The sequence below is a fragment of the Mobula hypostoma genome, chromosome 11, assembly GCF_963921235.1.
Source record: "Mobula hypostoma chromosome 11, sMobHyp1.1, whole genome shotgun sequence".
In the NCBI taxonomy this organism is placed as follows: domain Eukaryota; kingdom Metazoa; phylum Chordata; class Chondrichthyes; order Myliobatiformes; family Myliobatidae; genus Mobula; species Mobula hypostoma.
In genome coordinates, this window is record NC_086107.1 from 507,441 (window position 1) to 528,432 (window position 20,992).

General features: G+C 44.3%; 2 protein-coding genes across 3 annotated transcripts in view; one reads left to right on the forward strand and one right to left on the reverse strand.

The window, feature by feature from the left end:
- Positions 1-20,992, forward strand: part of LOC134353538 (deformed epidermal autoregulatory factor 1 homolog) — a 113,422-nt gene that overhangs the window by 61,830 nt on the left and 30,600 nt on the right. For both annotated transcript variants that reach the window (XR_010019635.1, XM_063061541.1), the window contains exons 7-8: positions 3,114-3,240; positions 5,155-5,283. Coding sequence is in view for 1 of the 2 variants with exons in the window: in XM_063061541.1 (XP_062917611.1) it covers positions 3,114-3,240; positions 5,155-5,283 (256 nt within the window). In the remaining variant the exon portion in view is untranslated. The remainder of the gene's footprint in view (positions 1-3,113; positions 3,241-5,154; positions 5,284-20,992) is intronic.
- The window catches only part of LOC134353539 (D(4) dopamine receptor-like), a 68,720-nt gene continuing 63,078 nt past the window's right edge, over positions 15,351-20,992 (reverse strand). The window contains exon 5 of the mRNA XM_063061544.1: positions 15,351-16,144. Within this exon, the coding sequence (XP_062917614.1) occupies positions 16,125-16,144 (20 nt within the window). The 3' untranslated portion in view covers positions 15,351-16,124. The remainder of the gene's footprint in view (positions 16,145-20,992) is intronic.

The following is a 20,992-nucleotide window of genomic DNA, read 5'->3' on the forward strand; positions in this document are numbered from 1 at the left end:
TTCAACTCGTCTGCCATTTCCTTGTTCCCCATAATAAATTCACCCGCTTCTGTCTTCAAGGGCCCAATTTTGGTCTTAACTATTTTTTTCTTTTTCACATACCTAAAGAAGCTTTTACTATCCTCCTTTATATTCTTGGCTAGTTTACCTTCGTACCTCATTTTTTCTCCACGTATTGCCTTTTTAGTTACCTTCTGTTGCTCTTTAAAAGTTTCCCAATCCTCCGGCTTCCCACTCGTCTTTGTTATGTTATACTTCTTCTCTTTTATTTTTATACTGTCGATTACTTCCCTTGTCAGCCACGGCCTCCCCTTACTCCCCTTAGTATCATACTTCATACTTACGGAGGAGCAGCTGGTGTTGAGGGAACAGAGAGCCCGCAGAGAGACTTGGATAGTTAAGGGTAATTGGCAAAGAAGTGACAAATGAAATACAATGTTGGAAAGTGTATGGTCATGCACTTTGCTGGAAGAAATAAACGGGTAGACTATTACAGGTTTCCCCCGCTATCCGAAGGTAGAGCGTTCCTATGAAAGGATTTGTAAGCCGGAATGTCATAAAGTGAATAAGCAATTACCATTTATTAATATGGGGAAATTTTTGAGCGTTCCCAGACCCAAAAAAATAACCTACAAAATCATGCCAAATAACACATAAAACCTAAAATAACAGTAACATGTAGTAAAAGCAGGAATGATATGTTAAATACACAGCCTATATAAAGTAGAAATACTTTTCTGCAGCACTGTCTAGCGCAGCGAAAATCCCACGGAAGCACTCTCAGCAAAAACACGGCGCAAGTGCTCACGGCAGAAACACTCTCTTCAGTAACCTTTAAGCTATGAAGCTGCCAAATCATACCAAATAACACATAAAAATACACAGCCTATATAAAGTAGAAATAATGTACGTGCAGTGTAGTTTCACTTACCGGAATTGGGAAGGCTCCAATACATTGCAGTTTTGTCACAGTTAAACACTTGCTTATACAAATAACCACCTGACGCAATCGGCAATCGCCTCTGATCTGGGCCGACATTTACAGGCCGGGCGGTACCTAATTAATTAGCTTGTTTATTTTGGCTTTTTTCATAAAGATGTGCTGGGTGCGTCCCGACTACCGCTGCACCACTGCGTCCTTCGTGGCCCGGTATCGGTTGGCGGCCTGGGGGTTGGGGACTACTGCTTAAACTATGAAGCTGCCCTCACCTCAGAAACCGATCAAACCACCCACGACTACCTTTAAATTCCACTTTCATCACCATAGTCCAGTGCTTTCTGTTTCAGCTTATCAAAAAGACTGATTGATTTTTCCTTAAGTATAAGAAAACTTAACGGAACACCACGCTTTTTACGCCTATCAATCCACTCAAGCAATAGACTTTCCATTTTATCCATTATTGGTTGCAGACTAAGAGAGACCACTTTGCTACGAGCAAAACCAACAGTAACATCGGCAGCTTTCAAAATTCTTTCTCTCTGCGTATGAATAGTTTGAATGGTGGACGCAGGCAAGTTCAACGTGTGGACAGTGTTCTTATTTCATTCACCACGATCGAAACACTTAATTATGTCTAGTTTTACGCTAAGTGTAACGCCCTTACGAGCTCTTTTAGGCTTTTCTGATACCTTAGAACTCACCTTGCTAACGGATGCACAAAATAAATCGAGATAAAGCACGTGTTTAAGCAATGCCGGCTAGAGTGCAGTTCCAGGGGAGGAGCTTGGCTGTTTGGACGCACGCTGCCTTTTATCGCGCGCTGCCTTTTATCGCGCGCTGCTTTTTTCACAAGCTGCCTTTTCTCGTAACAGTGAAAACACCTTCTGTTAGTGAAAATAGGTAACTAATGTAGGTTTTTCGTAACAGCGAGGTGTCGTAAAGCAAACGTTCGGAAAACGGGGGCCACCTGTATTTAGATGGGTAGAGAATTCAAAACACAGAGATGCAAAGGGACTTGGGACCTCCAGGCTGAGTCGGTTGTGAAGAAGGCAAATGCAATGTTGGCATTCATTTCTAGAGGTACAGAACATAAGAGCAGGAATGTGATGTTGAGGCTCTATAAGGCACTCGTGAGAATATACTTGGAGTATTGTGTGCAGTTTTGGGCTCCTTATTTTAGAAAGGACATACTGACATTGGAGAGCATTCAGAGAAGATTCACGAGAATGATTCCAGGAATGAAAGGGTTACTGTATGAGGACCGTCTGGCAGCTCTTGGGCTGTATTCCCTGGAGTTCAGGAGAATGAAGGGGGATCTCATAGAAACATTCGGAATGTTAAAAGGCCTGGACAGATTAGATATGGCAAAGTTATTTCGTATGGTAGGGGAGTCTAGGACAAGAGGGCACGACTTCGGGTTTGAAGGTTGTTCATTTAGAACTGAGATGCGGAGAAATTACTTTAGTCAGAGGGTAGTAAATCTGTGGAATTTGTTGCCACAAGTGGCTGTGGGGCCAAGTCATTGGGTGTATTTAAAGCAGAGATAGATAGGTTCTTGATTAGCCAGGGCATCAAAGGGTATGGGGTGAAAGAACGGGAGTGGAGATGACTGGAAGAATTGGATCAGTCCATGATTGAATGGTGGAGCAGACTCAATGGGCTGAATGGCCTACTTCTGCTCCTATACTTTATGGTCTTATGGTATTATACTCTATCAATTACATATATACCTGCTGAGTTCCTTCAGCATTTTGTGTGCGTTGCTCTGGATTTCCAACATCTGCAGAATCTCCAGATTATCATCATAATAAATAAATAAGGAATAAGTATCAAGAACATGGGATGAGGATTCCTTGAAAGTGAGTGTATATTGTGGGAACAGTTCAGTGTGGAGTAAGTGAAGTTATCTCCTCTGGTTCAGGAGTCTTATGGCTGAGGGGTAACCACTGTTCCTGAACCTGGTGGTGTGAGTTCCTGTACCTTCTTCCTGATGAGAGCATGGCCAGGATGATGGGGTTCCTTGTTGATGGGCAATGGTGTACATGACCACCCGACGATGATGGTGACCAGTTAATGCTTGTGGAAGGGGTGGAACTTGCTGTGCTATGAAGAGTATGTGTGGGTTATGCCAGAGAGGTGACTGGAGACAATAATTCTTGTTCCTTGCTCACAGACTGGCCCAGTCAGGCTGTTCGTTCCCTACAAAAGACGCAAAAAGGAAAATGAACCAACCACTGCCCCAGTTAAGAAGGAATCTTCCAAGAACATCACTTTACTGCCTGCAGCAACTGGGACAGCCTGTATGTATCTTCCTGTCACTCATTGGGTGAGGTGGTGAATGTGGGGTGTGTCTGACTAACTGATGAAGAAGAGACAGCTATAGCTTGACTCAATCCAAAACCACAAGCTATAGGTCATCGGGAGTGGGTACTGTAGGACATCCTACAGATAGTGCCACTTCACAAATCTCTACAGACCGTGGAGAGCATTCTGAAGAGTCTGGCAAGGCCATTGACTATGGTGCAATGCAGAGTGACCGTTGCAAGGAGAATCAGAATCATGTTTAATATCACTGACATAGATCGTGAAACTTGTTGTCTTTTGGTAGTAGTACATTGCAATATGTAATCATAAGAAACTAAAAATTACAATAAGAGATATATTTTAAAACCTTTAATTAAACAAGTAGTGCAAAAAGTGTGCAAAAAATATTGAGATACTGTACATGGATTCATTATACATTCAGAAATCTGATGGTGGAGGAGAAGAAGCTATTGTATGTGAGTCTTCAGGCTCCTGTACCTCTTCCCCGATGGTAGCAATGAGAAGAGGGCATGTCCTGGGTGGTGGGGGTCCCTAATGATGGATGCCACCTTTTGGAGACATTGCTCTTTGAAGATGTCTTGGATGCTGGGGGCGAGGGGGGGCATTGATGGAGCAGGCTGAGTTTAGAATTCTCTGCAGCTTTTTCTGATCCTGTGCAATGGCCTTGCCAGACTCTTCAGAATGCTCTCCATGGTCTGTAGAGATTTGTGAAGTGGCACTATCTGTAGGATGACCTACAGTACCCACTCCCGATGACCTATAGCTTGTGGTTTTGGATTGAGCTCGATTTATAGATAGTGATGTGAAATATTCTGTAGAGATAAAAAAAAACGTTTTTTCAGAACACATCGAAAAGCGTTTTACTGCAGTGCTCCTTTGTGCTCTCTGCTCTGTTTTCCAATGGTGTGGCCTGTGATGTGCATGTTCCTTGTAGCTCAGCTCCAGGTTCTGCTGAAAAAGCAGTGTTGTACCCTTTCCCAAGCTGTGCACACAATACCCCAGACAGTGCACATTCTAACATCGGCCCTCACTCACTGAGCCATGTGAATTCCCAATTGGTTAGTGGCCTGATCTCACACCCTGATGAGTGGACTGCATTAATCTTCCTATTTCCCAAATGTCTAACTGCGAAACAACCTCTCTGTAGACACTTTGCTGTTCCTCTCTTGGTACTGGGCCATCTCCTGTTTTAGCTAACCCTTAACCAAACAAAAAGGCATATTCGAGAGCTGTTGAGGTGTGCCAATTGATAGGATATGCCTTTGCCAGGAAGAATTGCTGAAGGGGGGGCGGAGTTTATACCAGCCGTTTGATTTGATGAGCCTTGCAAGGGTTGATAAGCACACCATGGTAGTGTAACAGTTAGCATGACGCTATTGCAGCTCGAGATGTTCTGGAATTTGGAGTTCAATTCTGGCACCTGTCTGTAAGGAGATTGCACATGCTCCCCATGACCTCCTGGTGTTCCGGTTTCCTCCTACAGTCCAAATACGTACCGGTTAGTAGGCTTATTGGTCATTGTAAATTGTCCTGTGATTAGGCTGGTGTTAAATACTATTAGATACTGTGGGTTGTTGGACAGTGTAGCTCATTGGGATGGAATGCCTGTTCTGCGCTATATCTTCAAATAAAAGTAAATAAAACAATCTGGAACAACACACACAAAATGCTGGAGGAACTCAGCAGATCAGGCAATATCTATGGGGGGGAATAAACAGTTGATGTTTCAGGCCAAGACTCTTCATCCGGACCTCTCAGCTTTTTACATCATTTTGAAAGAAATTAATAGATAAATAGGTACATAAATAAGATAGCCGAAATTGATGATGAAAGTAGTGAATGCCAGTGGTCTGCAGTGAAGGTTTAAACTAGTCGATGATTTATTTCAGTTACAATGACTCCAGCTGGTCAGATCACTCCATCTGGAACATTGGCCTTTGAGCGAACACCCACGGCGGATGCCACAGCCATTATATCAGATGGTACGACACAGGGAGATGTCTTCACCGGTAGCACAGGTAAATCACACCGCTGTTTCACACAGATGTGGTTTAGAGAGCAAAGGCGTGGTACCCTGACTTCCTTACCCACACCAGGCCTCCATCCTCACACTCAGCTGTTTGAGGCACAACTGTAACCTGAAGCCTCTTATGTATTCACACCCACAAAGTGCTGGAGGAACTCGCCAAGTCAGGCATCATCTATAGACAGGAATAAACTGTCAACGTTTCAGGTTTCAGCTCCCTTCCTTTCCTGATGAAGGGTCTTGGCCTGAAACACTGACTCTTTATTCCTGCCCATAGATGTTACCTGACCTGCTGATTTCCTCCAGCATTTTGGATGTGTCACTCATGAAACCCCCTCTCTGGGAATTCGGCTTGTTACCCTCTTGCCAACAGCCACTGGACTCCGTGGCAAGGAAACCACCTTTCTCAGGCTCCTTACATCTAGGGTGTCTAGGACTTTTGTTCCGCCAAATCTGTGAGGTTGGGATGTTTCGCCCTCCCAAACCCGGGTTTGTGTGATTTACTGCCCCCTGCAATTGCCCTCGGCAAGAAATAATAGATTGTACACTGCATACCGTTATAAAGAAATTATATTTAAGAATGTTAACTTAACCAAACAGTTATTAAAGAAAAGAAAGAAAAAAAACAAAAAGGCCCATTAAAATTAAACAGTCACATGTACACAGGTGGAGCTCAAATCTTCCAGAAGCCGTTGTTTTCGAAGTACTCACTGGACCAACTCCTATTCACTGCTCCCCAGTAGAAGTTCCAGTCTTGGACTCCATTAGACCACACATTCCCACCTGATCGAATCCTACATCTGATTCTCTTCAGTCCCTTCTCTCTCCATCTCCTGCTGAAAAAGACCTCGACCCACACCGGTGTCCTTCACAAAAACTGCTAACCCCCCCAGTGTTCTCTAAGTTCCACCCTCCTGACTGGATGTCACATATATTCCTAAGCACCCCTTATCTTTAACGGTAACCCAAACACTGCCAGCAGAACACACTACTTCTACACAAAACCCATTACATGGATACCCTAGCAGTAAAATCTTTACTAGGGTGTTACACTCAGAATTTCCAGCATCTGCAGAATTTCTTGTGTTTATACTTCCCATGTGTTCTGTGGGTATGGGTTACAATGGCAATGTAAAATACATCGCAGGGGCAGTGGGGTTGGTAAGGCCCAATATTTGCCATTTTTCTTGGGATCAGCAGATTGTTCATCACCTATTGCGTGGACGCTTGTGGGTGTTAATACCATATGTCTGTCCCGGTCTGCTTTGCTTTTTTTTCCTGTCTCACTAGCATGTTCTTGGTGATGGTCTCATTCACTAACTTGGTAGTGAAGTCACAGACTCATGTAGTGATCTGCCTGATAGAGATTGTCATCCCCATGTCATTTCCAACAGACTGGGTTCATTGACCAAAGGGAGTCCCCGTGTCATTTCCAGCAGACTGGGTACAGCAGACAAGGAAGGTTCATCCGAGCTGTAGCATACTGAATCAAGTTGTGACCTGCTGTGACACTCTTGACCTGAGCTGTAATGCAGGTCGAAAATTGTTCAAGGGAAAGCCAGGGCTGTTAGGATGGAGTTGGTGGTTAGCCACAACTATCCACGATCTGAACAAAGCCAGTCTTTGCAGGAGAGCTGCTTGATTTCTCCTGAAATGCTCAGTGGCCCTATATTGGAGTTATGTCAGTTCAGAGTAAGCTCACTCCCAGAAAAAGGCGTAGCTATGACAGACAGCTAGCTCATGCCCCAGTGTGACAGGGAGTACCCAAGAACAGAAACAGATAGACCCTGAAACATTCAAAACACTTCAACATTTAAATATACTCAAAATAATAATCACGATGAAATTATACTTTATATCTGCAAACACGAGGAAATGTGCAGATGCTGGAAATTCAAGCAACACACAAAAAATGCTGGTGAACACAGCAGGCTAGGCAGCATCTATAGGAAGAGGTACCGTTGACGTTTCGGGCCGAGACCCTTCGTCAGGACTAACTGAAAGAAGAGATAGAAAGAGATTTGAAAGTGGGAGTGGGAGGGGGAGATCTGAAATGATAGGAGAAGACAGGAGGGGGAGGGATGGAGCCAAGAGCTGGACAGGTGATTGGCAAAGGGGATATGAGAGGATCATGGGACAGGAGGCCCAGGGAGAAAGGAGAAGGGGAGGGGAGCCCAGAGGATGGAGAAGAGGCAAGGGGTTATAGTGAGAGGGACAGAGGGAGAAAAAAGAGAGAGAGAAAAAGGGGAGGGGGAAAGAGAGATAAATACATAAATAAATAACAGATGGAGTACAACGGGGAGGTGGGGCATTAGCGGAAATGAGAGAAGTCAATGTTCATGCCATCAGGTTGGAGACTACCCAGACGGAATAGAAGGTGTTGTTCCTCCAACCTGAGTGTGGCTTCATCTTTACAGTAGAGGAGGCCGTGGATAGACATGTCAGAATGGGAATGGGATGTGGAATTAAAATGTGTGGCCACTGGGAGATCCTGCTTTCTCTGGCGGACAGCATGTAGGTGTTCAGCGAAACGGTTTCCCAGCCTGCGTCGGGTCTCGCCAATACATAGAAGGCCGCACCGGGAGCACGGGATGCAGTATGTCACCCCAGCCGACTCACAGGTGAAGTGTCACCTCACCTGGAAGGACTGTCTAGGGCCCTGAATGGTCACCACCTATTCCCATTCTGATATGTCTATCCATGGCCTCCTCTACTGTCAAGATGAAGCCACACTCAGGTTGGAGGAACAACACCTTATATTCCATCTGGGTAGCCTCCAACCTGATGGCATGAACATTGATTTCTCTAACTTCCATTAATGCCCCTCCTCCCCTTCACACCCCATCCCTTATTTATTTATTTATCTCTCTCTCTCTCTCTCTCTGTCTCTCTCTCTCTCTTTCTCCCTTTTCTCTCTCTCTGTCCCTCTCACTATAACTCCTTGCCTGCTCTCCATCCTCTGTGCTTCGCTCCTCCTTTCTTTCTCCCTAGGCCTCCCGTCCCATGATCCTCTCCCTTCTTCAGCCTCGTATCCCTTTTGCTAATCAACTTTCCAGCTCTTGGCTCCATCCCTCCCCCTCCTGTCTTCTCCTATCTTTTCAGATCTCCCCTCCCCCTCCCACTTTCAAATCTCTTACTGTCTCTTCTTTCAGTTAGTCCTAACGAAGGGTCTTGGCCCGAAACGTCGACTGTACCTCTTCGTATGGATGCTGCCTGGCCTGCTGCGTTCACCAGCATTTTTTGTGTGTGATACTTTACATCTGTTGGATTGAAATAAGTGGCTATGTTTCCTGGACCGAGGAAGCTGCTGCTTACAATTGCTCATTACATGGTGAAGTTTCAGTTTATGGAACACAGCACTGTATGGACCTTTCAGCTTATGATGTCGTATTGACCAAATAAATCTTCTCTCCAATACCGTACATAACCCTCTATTTCTGTATCATCCATGTGCCTATCTAAGAGTCTCTTAAATCTCCGCATTATATCAGCCTCTATCTACCACCACCCTTGGTAGGGTGTTCCATGCACCCAGTGCTCTCAGTGTAAAAAACCTCCCTATACGTTCCTCCACTTACCTCAAAAGGATATACTCTGGAACTGGCCGTTCCACAATGGGAATATGGCACTGGCTGTAAACACTATGTATGTCTTTTATAATCTTATACACCTCTATCAAGTTGCTTCTCATTCTCGTTCACTCTAAAGAGAAAAGCTCTAAATCACTTTACTTTTCCTCATAAGACATGCTCTCTAATCCAGGCAACATCCTGTTAAGGCTCCTCACGACCCTCTCTAAAGCTTCCACGTCCTTACTTCACTGAAACGACTGGAGCTGAACTGAACTAATGGTCAATTTCACCATTGTTTCCTTGACAATCCTTGATCATTGACCTTGACTCTCCTTTCTGGTGAGAAATGAGATAATATCAGCAGTTACGCAGAGTTATAAAGAATATAATCTTTCCAGAAATCCTGCAAAATCTGTCCCTGAAGTAGTACACTGAATAAATCTAAACCATTTGCTAGCACCATCTGTGGTGTTAATTATTCTTATCGTTGCTAATGTTCTTTCTAAAGTTGGTAATTGGAAGAGCTGATGCTGCACATCTAGTTTTAGAAAGCAAATCACAATGTGTGAGTGGATAACGAGATAAGAGCCCGTGGTATTACAGGACAGACACTAGCATGGATAGAAGATAGCTGATTGGCAGCAAGCAGAGTGGAAATAAAGGAGCCTTTTCTGGTTGGCTGTGGGTGACTAGTGGTGTACTGCAGGAATCGGTGTTGGGACCAATTCTCTACATTATACAGACGTCCCACCCTGCAAAAACTCATTTCAGGGAGGTAGCATCCCCGCCCCCCACAATCCCATATCTCACCCACCCCCGTCGACCTCCAAGGGTGTATGTAATACTTTGTTTAGTGATTTTATCTAATCTGTAAACCAAGTTGGTTAATGCAGAAAATGTGACATTAAAATCTGTGCTTATATTATCATGTTTATTCTATTACAACTTCAAGCAAATCTACAGGGAGTTTGACCTTATCACTTAAGACATCAATAGCGTAGCTCCTTAGCAGCCAGCCAGCTAGTTTAAATAACGTTAGCTATGCTAATATAACTATATAACCATATAAAAATTACAGCACAGAAACAGGCCATCTCGGCCCTTCTAGTCTACATTATGGGGGTAAGTAAAAAGAATCAGGAAACAAGTTATTTAGTAGCTTTAAGACCAGTTCACGAGAGAATGTTTAAAAAACTGTGAAAATGTGGACAAACAGCACACAAATCTCCTGCTACATACCGAAATCTTGGTGGCTTAGTAGAAGAAGAGTTCTCAACAGGGTGTTTGAGATAGAAACATAGAAAATAGGTGCAGGAGTAGGCCATTCGGCCCTTCAAGCCTGCACCGCCATTTATTATGATCATGGCTGATCATCCAACTCAGAACCCCGCCCCAGCCTTCCCTCCATACCCCCTGACCCCCGTAGCCACAAGGGCCATATCTAACTCCCTCTTAAATATAGCCAATGAACTGGCCTCAACTGTTTCCTGTGGCAGAGAATTCCACAGATTCACCACTCTCTGTGTGAAGAAGTTTTTCCTAATCTCGGTCCTAAAAGGCTTCCCCTCTATCCTCAAACTGTGACCCCTTGTTCTGGACTTCCCCAACATCGGGAACAATCTTCCTGCATCTAGCCTGTCCAATCCCTTTAGGATCTTATACGTTTCAATCAGATCCCCCCTCAATCTTCTAAATTCCAACGAGTACAAGCCCAATTCATCCAGTCTTTCTTCATATGAAAGTCCTGCCATCCCAGGAATCAATCTGGTGAACCTTCTTCATACTCCCTCTATGGCAAAGATGTCTTTCCTCAGATTAGGGGACCAAAACTGCACACAATACTCCAGGTGTGGTCTCACCAAGGCCTTGTACAACTGCAGTAGTACCTCCCTGCTCCTGTACTCGAATCCTCTCGCTATAAGTGCCAGCATACCATTCGCCTTTTTCACCGCCTGCTGTACCTGCATGCCCACTTTCAATGACTGGTGTATAATGACACCCAGGTCTTGTTGCACCTCCCCTTTTCCTAATCGGCCACCATTCAGATAATAATCTGTTTTCCTATTTTTGCCACCAAAGTGGATAACTTCACATTTATCCACATTAAATTGCATCTGCCATGAGTTTGCCCACTCACCCAACCTATCCAAGTCACCCTGCATCCTCTTAGCATCCTCCTCACTGCTAACACTGCCACCCAGCTTCGTGTCATCCGCAAACTTGGAGATGCTGCATTTAATTCCCTCGTCTAAGTCATTAATATATATTGTAAACAACTGGGGTCCCAGCACTGAGCCTTGCTAGTCAGCCCACTAGTCACCGCCTGCCATTCGGAAAAGGTCCCGTTTATTCCCACTCTTTGCTTCCTGTCTGCTAACCAATTCTCCACCCACACCAATACCTTACCCCCAATATCGTGTGCTTTAAGTTTGCACACTAATCTCCTGTGTGGGACCTTGTCAAAAGCCTTTTGAAAATCCAAATATACCACATCCACTGGTTCTCCCCTATCCACTCTACTAGTTACATCCTCAAAAAATTCTATGAGATTCGTCAGACATGATTTTCCTTTCACAAATCCATGCTGACTTTGTCCAATCATTTCACCGCTTTCCAAATGTGCTGTTATCACATCCTTGATAACTGACTCCAGCAGTTTCCCCACCACCGACGTTAGGCTAACCGGTCTATAATTCCCCGGTTTCTCTCTCCCTCCTTTTTTAAAAAGTGGGGTTACATTAGCCACCCTCCAATCCTCAGGAACTAGTCCAGAATCTAACGAGTTTTGAAAAATTATCACTAATGCATCCACTATTTCTTGGGCTACTTCCTTAAGCACTCTAGGATGCAGACCATCTGGCCCTGGGGATTTATCTGCCTTCAATCCCTTCAATTTACCTAACACCACTTCCCTACTAACATGTATTTCGCTCAGTTCCTCCATCTCACTGGACCCTCTGTCCCTTACTATTTCTGGAAGATTATTTATGTCCTCCTTAGTGAAGACAGAGCCAAAGTAATTATTCAATTGGTCTGCCATATCCTTGCTCCCCATAATCAATTCACCTGTTTCTGTCTGCAGGGGACCTACATTTGTCTTTACCAGTCTTTTCCTTTTTACATATCTATAAAAGCTTTAACAGTCCGTTTTTATGTTCCCTGCCAGTTTTCTCTCATAATCTTTTTTCCCCTTCCTAATTAAGCCCTTTGTCCTCCTCTGCTGGACTCTGAATTTCTCCCAGTCCTCAGGTGAGCCACTTTCTCTGGCTAATTTGTATGCTTCTTCTTTGGAATTGATACTATCCCTAATTTCTCTTGTCAGCCACGGGTGCACTACCTTCCTTGATTTATTCTTTTGCCAAACTGGGATGAACAATTGTTGTAGTTCATCCATGCAACCTTTAAATGCTTGCCATTGCATATCCACCGTCAATCCTTTAAGTGTCATTTGCCAGTTTATCTTAGCTAATTCACGTCTCATACCTTCAAAGTTACCCCTCTTTAAGTTCAGAACCTTTGTTTCTGAATTAACTATGTCACTCTCCATCTTAATGAAGAATTCCACCATATTATGGTCACTCTTACCCAAGGGGCCTCTCACGACAAGATTGCTAATTAACCCTTCCTCATTGCTCAAAATTCAGTCCAGAATAGCCTGCTCTCTAGTTGGTTCCTCGACATGTTGGTTCAAAAAACCATCCCGCATACATTCCAAGAAATCCTCTTCCTCAGCACCCTTACCAATTTGATTCACCCAGTCTACATGTAGATTGAAGTCACCCATTATAACTGCTGTTCCTTTATTGCACACATTTCTAATTTCCTGTTTAATACCATCTCCAACCTCACTACTACTGTTAGGTGGCCTGTACACAACTCCCACCAGCGTCTTCTGCCCCTTAGTGTTACGCAGCTCTACCCATATCGATTCCACATCTTCCCGGCTTATGTCCTTCCTTTGTATTGCGTTAATCTCTTCTTTAACCAGCAACGCCACCCCACCTCCCCTTCCTTCATGTCTATCCCTCCTGAATATTGAATATCCCTGAACGTTGAGCTCCCATCCCTGGTCACCCTGGAGCCATGTCTCTGTGATCCCAACTATATCATAATCATTAATAACAATCTGCACTTTCAATTCATCCACCTTATTACGAATGCTCCTTGCATTGACACACAAAGCCTTCAGGCGCTCTTTTACAACTCTCTTAGCCCTTATACAATTATGTTGAAAAGTGGCCCTTTTTAATGCTTGCCCTGGATTTGTCGGCCTGCCACTTTTACTTTTCTCCTTTGTGAATAAAAGGTGAATTGCAGGAGTACTTTCAAGAAAATAGTAGGCCAGATTTTGTTGAGTGCTTTGAAGGTGAAGAAACTAGCCCACTCATCATTGTTGAACAAGTTTCTGCACGGCCCTGGAAAAAAATGTTTTGACTTCAAGTGAGAAGATTCTTGGATTTGAAAGGAAACTGAATGTTTGGAAAAAAATCATGTTGCAAAAGGAAATCTTGAAATGTTTTCACTGCTGTTTGGGCTTGAGAGTGAGGAAGGATATTAGAAAGTCTTGAATCTTTTTGAAAAGCCCCTGGAAGAACTGCAGAACAAAATTGAACAGTATTGTTGAATGCCTACAAGATGGTTTTTTAGAGCAGTTTGTCTTTGAGACTGCTAGGGGATCAGCTATACTGCATTGGGTGCTATGTAATGAACTGGAGGTAATTAGGGAGCTGAAAGTAAAAGAATACTGAGAAGGCAGTGATCACAGTATGATTGAGTTCAACTTGAAATTTGGTAGGGAGAAAGTAAAGTGTGATGTAGCAGTATTTCAGTGGAGTAAAGGAAATTACAGTGGTATGAGAGAGGAATTGGCCAAAGTAAATTGGAAGGAGATGCTGGCCGGGATGACAGCAGAGCAACAATGGGAAATATGAGGAAGGTGCAGGATAAGTGTATTCCAAAAGCAAAGAAATACTCAAATGGCAAAATAGTACAACCATGGCTGACAAGGGAAGTTAAAGCTAATGTAAAAGCAAAAGAACGGGCATACAACAAAGCAAAAATTAGTGGGAAGATAGAGGATTGGGAAGCTTTCAAAACCCTACAGAGACCAACTAAAAGAATCATTAGGAGGGAAAAAATGAAATATGAAAGTAGGCTAGCAAACAATATCGAGGTGGATAGTAAAAACTTTTTCAAGTATTTGAAAAATAAAAGAGAGATGAGAGTGGATATAGGACCGCTAGAAAATGAAGCCGGAGAAATAATAATGGGGGACAAGGAGATGGCAGATGAGCTAACCGAGTACTTTGTATCAGTCTTCACTGAGGAAGACACTAGCAGTGTACCAGATGTTGAAGGGTGTGAGTGCAGTTACTATTACAAGGGAGAAGGTGCTCCAAAGCTGAAAGACCTAAGTCACCCAGACCAAATGAACTGCACCCTAGGGTTCTGAAGGAGGCAGGGTTAGAGATTGTGGAGGCATTAGTAATGGTCTTTCAAAAATCATTGGACTCTGGCATGGTGCCAGAGAACTGGAAAATTGCAAATGTTGCTCGGCTCTTTAAGAAAGGAGGAAAGCAGCAGAAAGGAAATTATAGATCAGTTAGCCTGACCTGTGTGTTTGGGGAGATGTTGGAGTCAATTGTTAAAGAAGAGGTTACAGAGTACCAGGAGACACAGGCCAAGTTAGGACAAAATCAGCATGGTTTCCTTAAGGGAAAATCTTGCCTGCCGAACCTGTTGGAAGTCTTTGAGATCACATGTAGGACAGATAAAGTGGATACAGTGGATGTTGTATATTTGGACTTTCAGAAGGCCTTTGATAAGGTGACACACATGAGGCTGCTTACCTAGTTAAGAGACTATGGTGTTACAGAGAAGTTACTGGCATGGTTAGAGCATTGGCTGATTGGTAGGAGGCAGCGTGTGGCTATAAAAGGATCCCTTTCTGGTTGGCTGCCGGTGACTAGTGGTGTTCAGCAGGTGTCGGTGTTGGGGCTGCTTGTTTTTATGCTGTATGTCAATGATTTAGATGATGGAATAGATGGCTTTGTTGCCAAGTTTGCAGATGATACAAAGTTGGTGGAGGGGCAGGTAGTGTTGAGGAAACAGGTAGGCTGCAGAAGGGCAGACAGATTAAGAGAATGGGCATGAGACTAGCAAATGGAATACAATGTTGGAAAATGCAGTCATGCACTTTGGTAGAAGAAATAAATGTGCAGACTATTTTCTAAACGGGGAGAAAATGCAGAACACCTTGAAGATTAACCTGCAGGTTAAGTCAGCGGTGAGGAAGGCAAATGCAATGTTAGCATTCATTTCAAGAGGTCTAGAATACAAGAGTGGGGATGTGATGTTGAGACTTTATAAGGCACCAGTGAGGCCTCACCTTGAGTATTGTGAACAGTTTTGGGCCCCTCATCTTAGAAAAGATGTGCTGGCATTGGAGAGAGGGTCCAGAGGAGGGTCACAAGGATAATTCCAGGAATGAAAGGGTTATCATAAGAGGAATGTTTGATGGCTCTGGGTCTGCACTCACTGGAATTTAGAAGGATGGGGGGGGGGGAAATCCCACTGAAAATTTCCGAATGTTGAAAGGCCAAGACAGAGTAGATGTGGAAAGGATGTTTCCCATGGTAGGGGAGTCTAAGACAAGAGGGCATAGCCTCAGGATAGAGGGGCTTCCATTTTAGATTAGATCATGGGGACACTCAGTCCTCGTTTATTGTCATTTAGTAATGCATGCATTAAGAAATGATACAATGTTCCTCCAGTACGATATCACAGTAACACAGGACAGACCAAGACTAAAACTGACAAAAACCACATGATTATAACATATAGTTACAACAGTGCAAAGCAGTACTGTAATTTGATGACGAGCAGACCATGGGCATGGTAAAAAAAAGTCTCAAGTCCCGATAGCCCCATCATCTCACGCAGACGGTAGAAGGGAGAAACTCTCCCTGCCATGAACCTCCAGTCCCGCAAACTTGCCGATGCAGCACCCTGGAAGTACCCAACTACAGCCGACTCTGAGTCCGTCCGAAAACTTCGAGCCTCTGACCAGCCCTCTGACACCGAACACCATCTCTGCCAAGCGCTTCAACCCCGCCCCGGCCACCGAGCAACAAGCAAAGCCAAGGACTCGGGGCCTTCTCCTCCGGAGGTTCCAGATCACGCAGTAGCAGCAGCAGCGAAACAGGCGTTTCAGAAGTTTCACCAGATGTTCCTCCGAGCTCTTATGTCTGTCTCCATCAAATCAGGATTGTGCACGGCACCCTACTTGACAGATAACAGATATTCATCACCGGAGTGGCCGCTGCGAGCTGCGTCACACCGCCATCTTCTCACATCATTTACAACAGAGATGCGGAGAAATTTCTTTAGCCAGAGTGTAGTGAATTTGTGGAATTGATTACCACAGGCAGCTGTGGAGGCCAGGTTATTGGGTGTACTTAGGGCAGAGCTTGATAGGTTATTGACTGGACACAGCATCAAAGATTATGGGGAGGAGGGGAAAAAGGATCAGCCATGATTGAATGGTGGAGCAGACTCGATGGGCCAAATGGCCTAATTCTGCTCCTATGTCTTATGGTCTTATTGTCTTATTTTTCTTCCCTTTCAACACAAGTGTATGACTGAGTGAGGGAACCTTGCTCTGAATCTTTTGCTTAGCCTGATAACTTGACTTTGAGGGAAGAGGAAGAACTTTGTGAGCTGCACTCTGATTGATCATGCACTCAGGATGAGATTTACTGACCTGTGCCTGGACAAGTTCTGGATTTCTGTGAAAGAAGAGTATCCTGCCATTCATAAGAAAGCAATGAACATTTTGCTGCAGATTTCAACCTCTGACATGTGTGAGCAAGCTTTTCATTGTTTAACAAGCATCAAGAGCAATGATAAAACTCGTCCCATTTCAGTTGAAGGTGAAATCCTTGTGTGCTTATCTCAAGTTCAACCCAGAATTGAGAAATGTATTATGTTTGCCTTATGAGTTTTAAAAATTTTGAAAGAGAAAGAAAGAGATTAATTTCAAGAAAGGTAAGCTAAAAATTAATTCTGTATTCAAAAGAGCATTGACAATTATTTATGGATTGTTATATCTACAACTTACTGATCGCGCTAATGTAGCATGGGCTGTAGATATAATAATTTTTATGCAGCGGTTCTCTGAGACCTGAAGATTATTTCAAGGTTTCCTCCAGGGCAAAAAAGTTGAGAAAGGCTGTTCTAAACCTTTCCTACCCATGTATCCGTACAAACAATTTAAATGTAATTGAACCCATCTCCACCACTTCCAGTGGCAGCTTATTCTACATCACCCCCACACACTGTGTGAACAGCTCCCCTTTAAATATTCTTTCCCCTTTCAACTGAAACCCTCGAGCTTTAAACTCCACTGCCTATGTACCCCATGAGTTAATAAACCTCTATATGGTCTCCCCTCCCCTTAGCGTCCGTCACCCCAGGTAAAGCAGTTCCAGCTTATCCAATCTCTTTTTGTAATTCAAGTCCACAGGTCCTGACGACACCCTGGTGAATCTTTCCAGCAACTTTCTAACTCAGTCAAACCTTTCCTCCAGTGTAGTGTGCGACCACCCAGTCACACCCTTCCTCCAGTGCAGAGAGTGACCCCACTCAGTCACCATTCTCTCCTGGCTGATTTATTATCCCTCTCAACCCTATTTTTCTGCCTTCTCCTCATAACCTTAAATAGAACATTGAACATAGATAGTACAGCACATTACAGGCCCTTTGGCCCACAATGTTGTGCCGACCCTCAAACCCTGCCTCCCATATAACACCCCACCTTAAATTCCTCCATATACCTGTCTAGTAGTCTCTTAAACTTCACTAGTGTATCTGCCTTCACCACTGACTCAGGCAGTGCACTCCACACACCAACCACTCTCTGAGTTAAAAAAACCTTCCTCTAATATCCCCCTTGAACTTCCCACCCCTTACCTTAAAGCCATGTCCTCTTGTATTGAGCAGTGGTGCCCTGGAGAAGAGGCGCTGGCTATCCACTCTATCTATTCCTCTTAATATCTTGTACACCTCAATCACATCTCCTCTCATCCTCCTACTCTCCAAAGAGTAAAGCCCTAGCTCCCTTAATCTCTGATCATAATCCATACTCTCTAAACCAGGCAGCATCCTGGTAAATCTCCTCTGTACCCTTTCCAATGCTTCCACATCCTTCCTATACTGAGGCGACCAGAACTGGACACAGTACTCCCAAGTGTGGCCTAACCACAGTTTTATAGAGCTGTATCATTACATCGCGACTCTTAAACTCTATCCCTCGACTTACGAAAGCTAACCCCATAAGCTTTCTTAACTACCCTATCTACCTATGAGGCAACTTTCAGGGATCTGTGGGCATGTACCCCCAGATCCCTCTGCTCCTCCACACTACCAAGTATCCTGTCATTTACTTTGTACTCTGCCTTGGAGTTTGTCCTTCCAAAGTGTACCACCTCACACTTCTCCGGGTTGAACTCCATCTGCCACTTCTCAGCCCACTTCTGCATCCTATCAATGTCCGTCTGCAGTCTTCGACAATCCTCTACACTATCTACAACACCACCAACCTTTGTGTCATCTGCAAACTTGCTAACCCACCCTTCTACCCCGACATCCAGGTCGATAATAAAAATCACGAAAAGTAGAGGTCCCAGAACAGATCCTTGTGGGACACCACTAGTCACAACCCTCCAATCTGAATGTACTCCCTCCACCACCACCCTCTGCCTTCTGCAGGCAAGCCAATTCTGAATCCAGCTGGTCAAACTTCCCTGGATCCCAAGCCTTCTGACTTTCTGAATAAGCCTACCGTGTGGAACCTTGTCAAATGCCTTACTAAAATCCATGTAGATCACATCCACTGCACTACCCTCATCTATATGCCTGGTCACCTCTTGAAAGAACTCTATCAGGCTTGAAAGATACGATCTGCCCTTCACAAAGCCATGCTGACTGTCCCTGATCAGACCATGATTCTCTAAATGCCCATAGATCCTATCTCAAAGAATCTTTTCCAACAGCTTTCCCACCACAGACGTAAGGCTCACTGGTCTATAATTACCTGGACTATCCCTACTACCTTTTTTGAACAAGGGGACAACATTCGCCTCCCTCCAGTCCTCCGGTACCATTCCAGTGGATAACGGGGACATAAAGATCCTAGCCAGAGGCTCAGCAATCTCTTCCCTCGCTCGTGGAGCAGCCTGGGGAATATTCCATCAGGCCCCGGGGACTTATCTGTCCTAATGTATTTTAACAATTCCAACACCTCCTCTCCCTTAATATCAACATGCTCCAGAACATCAACCTCACTCATATTGTCCTCACAGTCATCAAGTTCCCTCTCATTGGTGAATACTGAAGAAAAGTATTCATTGAGGACCTCACTCACTTCCACAGCCTCCAGGCACATCTTCCCACCTTTATCTCTAATCGGTCCTACCTTCACTCCTGTCATCCTTTTGTTCTTCACGTAATTGAAGAATGCCTTGGGGTTTTCCTTTACCTTACTCACCAAGGCCTTCTCATGCCCCCTTCTTGCTCTTCTCAGCCCCTTCTTAAGCTCCCTTCTTGCTTCCCTGTATTCCTCAATAGACCCATCTGATCCTTGCTTCCTAAACCTCATGTATGCTGCCTTCTTCCACCTGACTAGATTTTCCACCTCACTTGTCACCCATGGTTCCTTCCCCCTACCATTCTTTATCTTCCTCACCGGGACAAATTTATTCCTAACATCCTGCAAGAGATCTCTAAACATCAACCACATGTCCATAGTATATTTTCCTGCAAAGACATCATCCCAAATTTACACCCGCAAGTTCTAGCCTTATAGCCTCATAATTTGCCCTTCCCCAATTAAAAATTTTCCTGTCCTCTCTGATTCTATCCTTTTCCATGATAATGCTAAAGGCCAGGGAGCGGTTGTCACTGTCCCCCAGATGCTCACCCACTGAGAGATCTGTGACCTGACCCGGTTCATTACCTAGTACTAGATCTAGTATGGCATTCCCCCTAGTCGGCCTGTCAACATACTGTGACAGGAATCCATCCTGGACACACTTAACAAACTCTGCCCCATCTAAACCTTTGGAACTAATCAGGTGCCATCAATATTAGGGAAGTTAAAATCACCCATGATAACAACCCTGTTATTTTTGCACCTTTCCAAAATCTGCCTCCCAATCTGCTCCTCTGTATCTCTGCTGCTACCAGGGGGCCTATAGAATACCCTCAGTAGAGTAACTGCTCCCTTCCTGTTCCTGACTTCCACCCATACTGACTCAGAAGAGGATCCTGCTACATTACCCACCCTTTCTGCAGCTTTATTAGTATCCCTGACCAGTAATGCCACCCCCCTCCCCTTTTCCCCCCTCTCTATCCCTTTTAAAGCACTGAAATCCAGGAATATTGAGAATCCATTCCTGCCCTGGTGCCAGCCAAGTCTCTGTAATGGCCACTACATCATAATTCCATGTATGTATCCAAGCTCTCAGTTCATCACCTTTGTTCTTGATGCTTCCTGCATTGAGGTACACACATTTCAGCCCTTCTACCTTACTGTCTTTACACCGTTTATTCTGCTTCTCTTTCCTCAAAGCCTCTCTATATGTTAGATCTGGCTTTACTCCATGCACTTCTTCCACTGCTCTATTGCTCCGGGTCCCATCCCCCTTGCAAATTAGTTTAAACCCTCCCAAACCACGCTAGCAAACCTACCTGCAAGGATATTGCTCCCCCTCGAGTTCAGGTGCAACCCATCCAATCAAATTAAATGCCCTGAGTAATCAAGAAACTTTAAATTTCTGAATTAAATATATTGAAATAGGTTTCACTGAGATTCCCCCTCATTCTTATAAACTCCAGAGTGATCAAATGCTCCTCATATGTTAACCTTTTCATTTCCAGAATCACTCTTGTGAACCTTCTTTGGAGCATCTCTGATGCCAGTACATCTTTTCTTCGATAAGAGGCCCAATATTGCTTAAGCAGGGGTCCCCAACCTTTTTTGCACCGCGGACCGGTTTATTATTGACAATATTCTTGCGGGCTGGCCAACCCGGGGGGCGGGGGGGGGGGGTGTAGGGTTGCCAACAGACA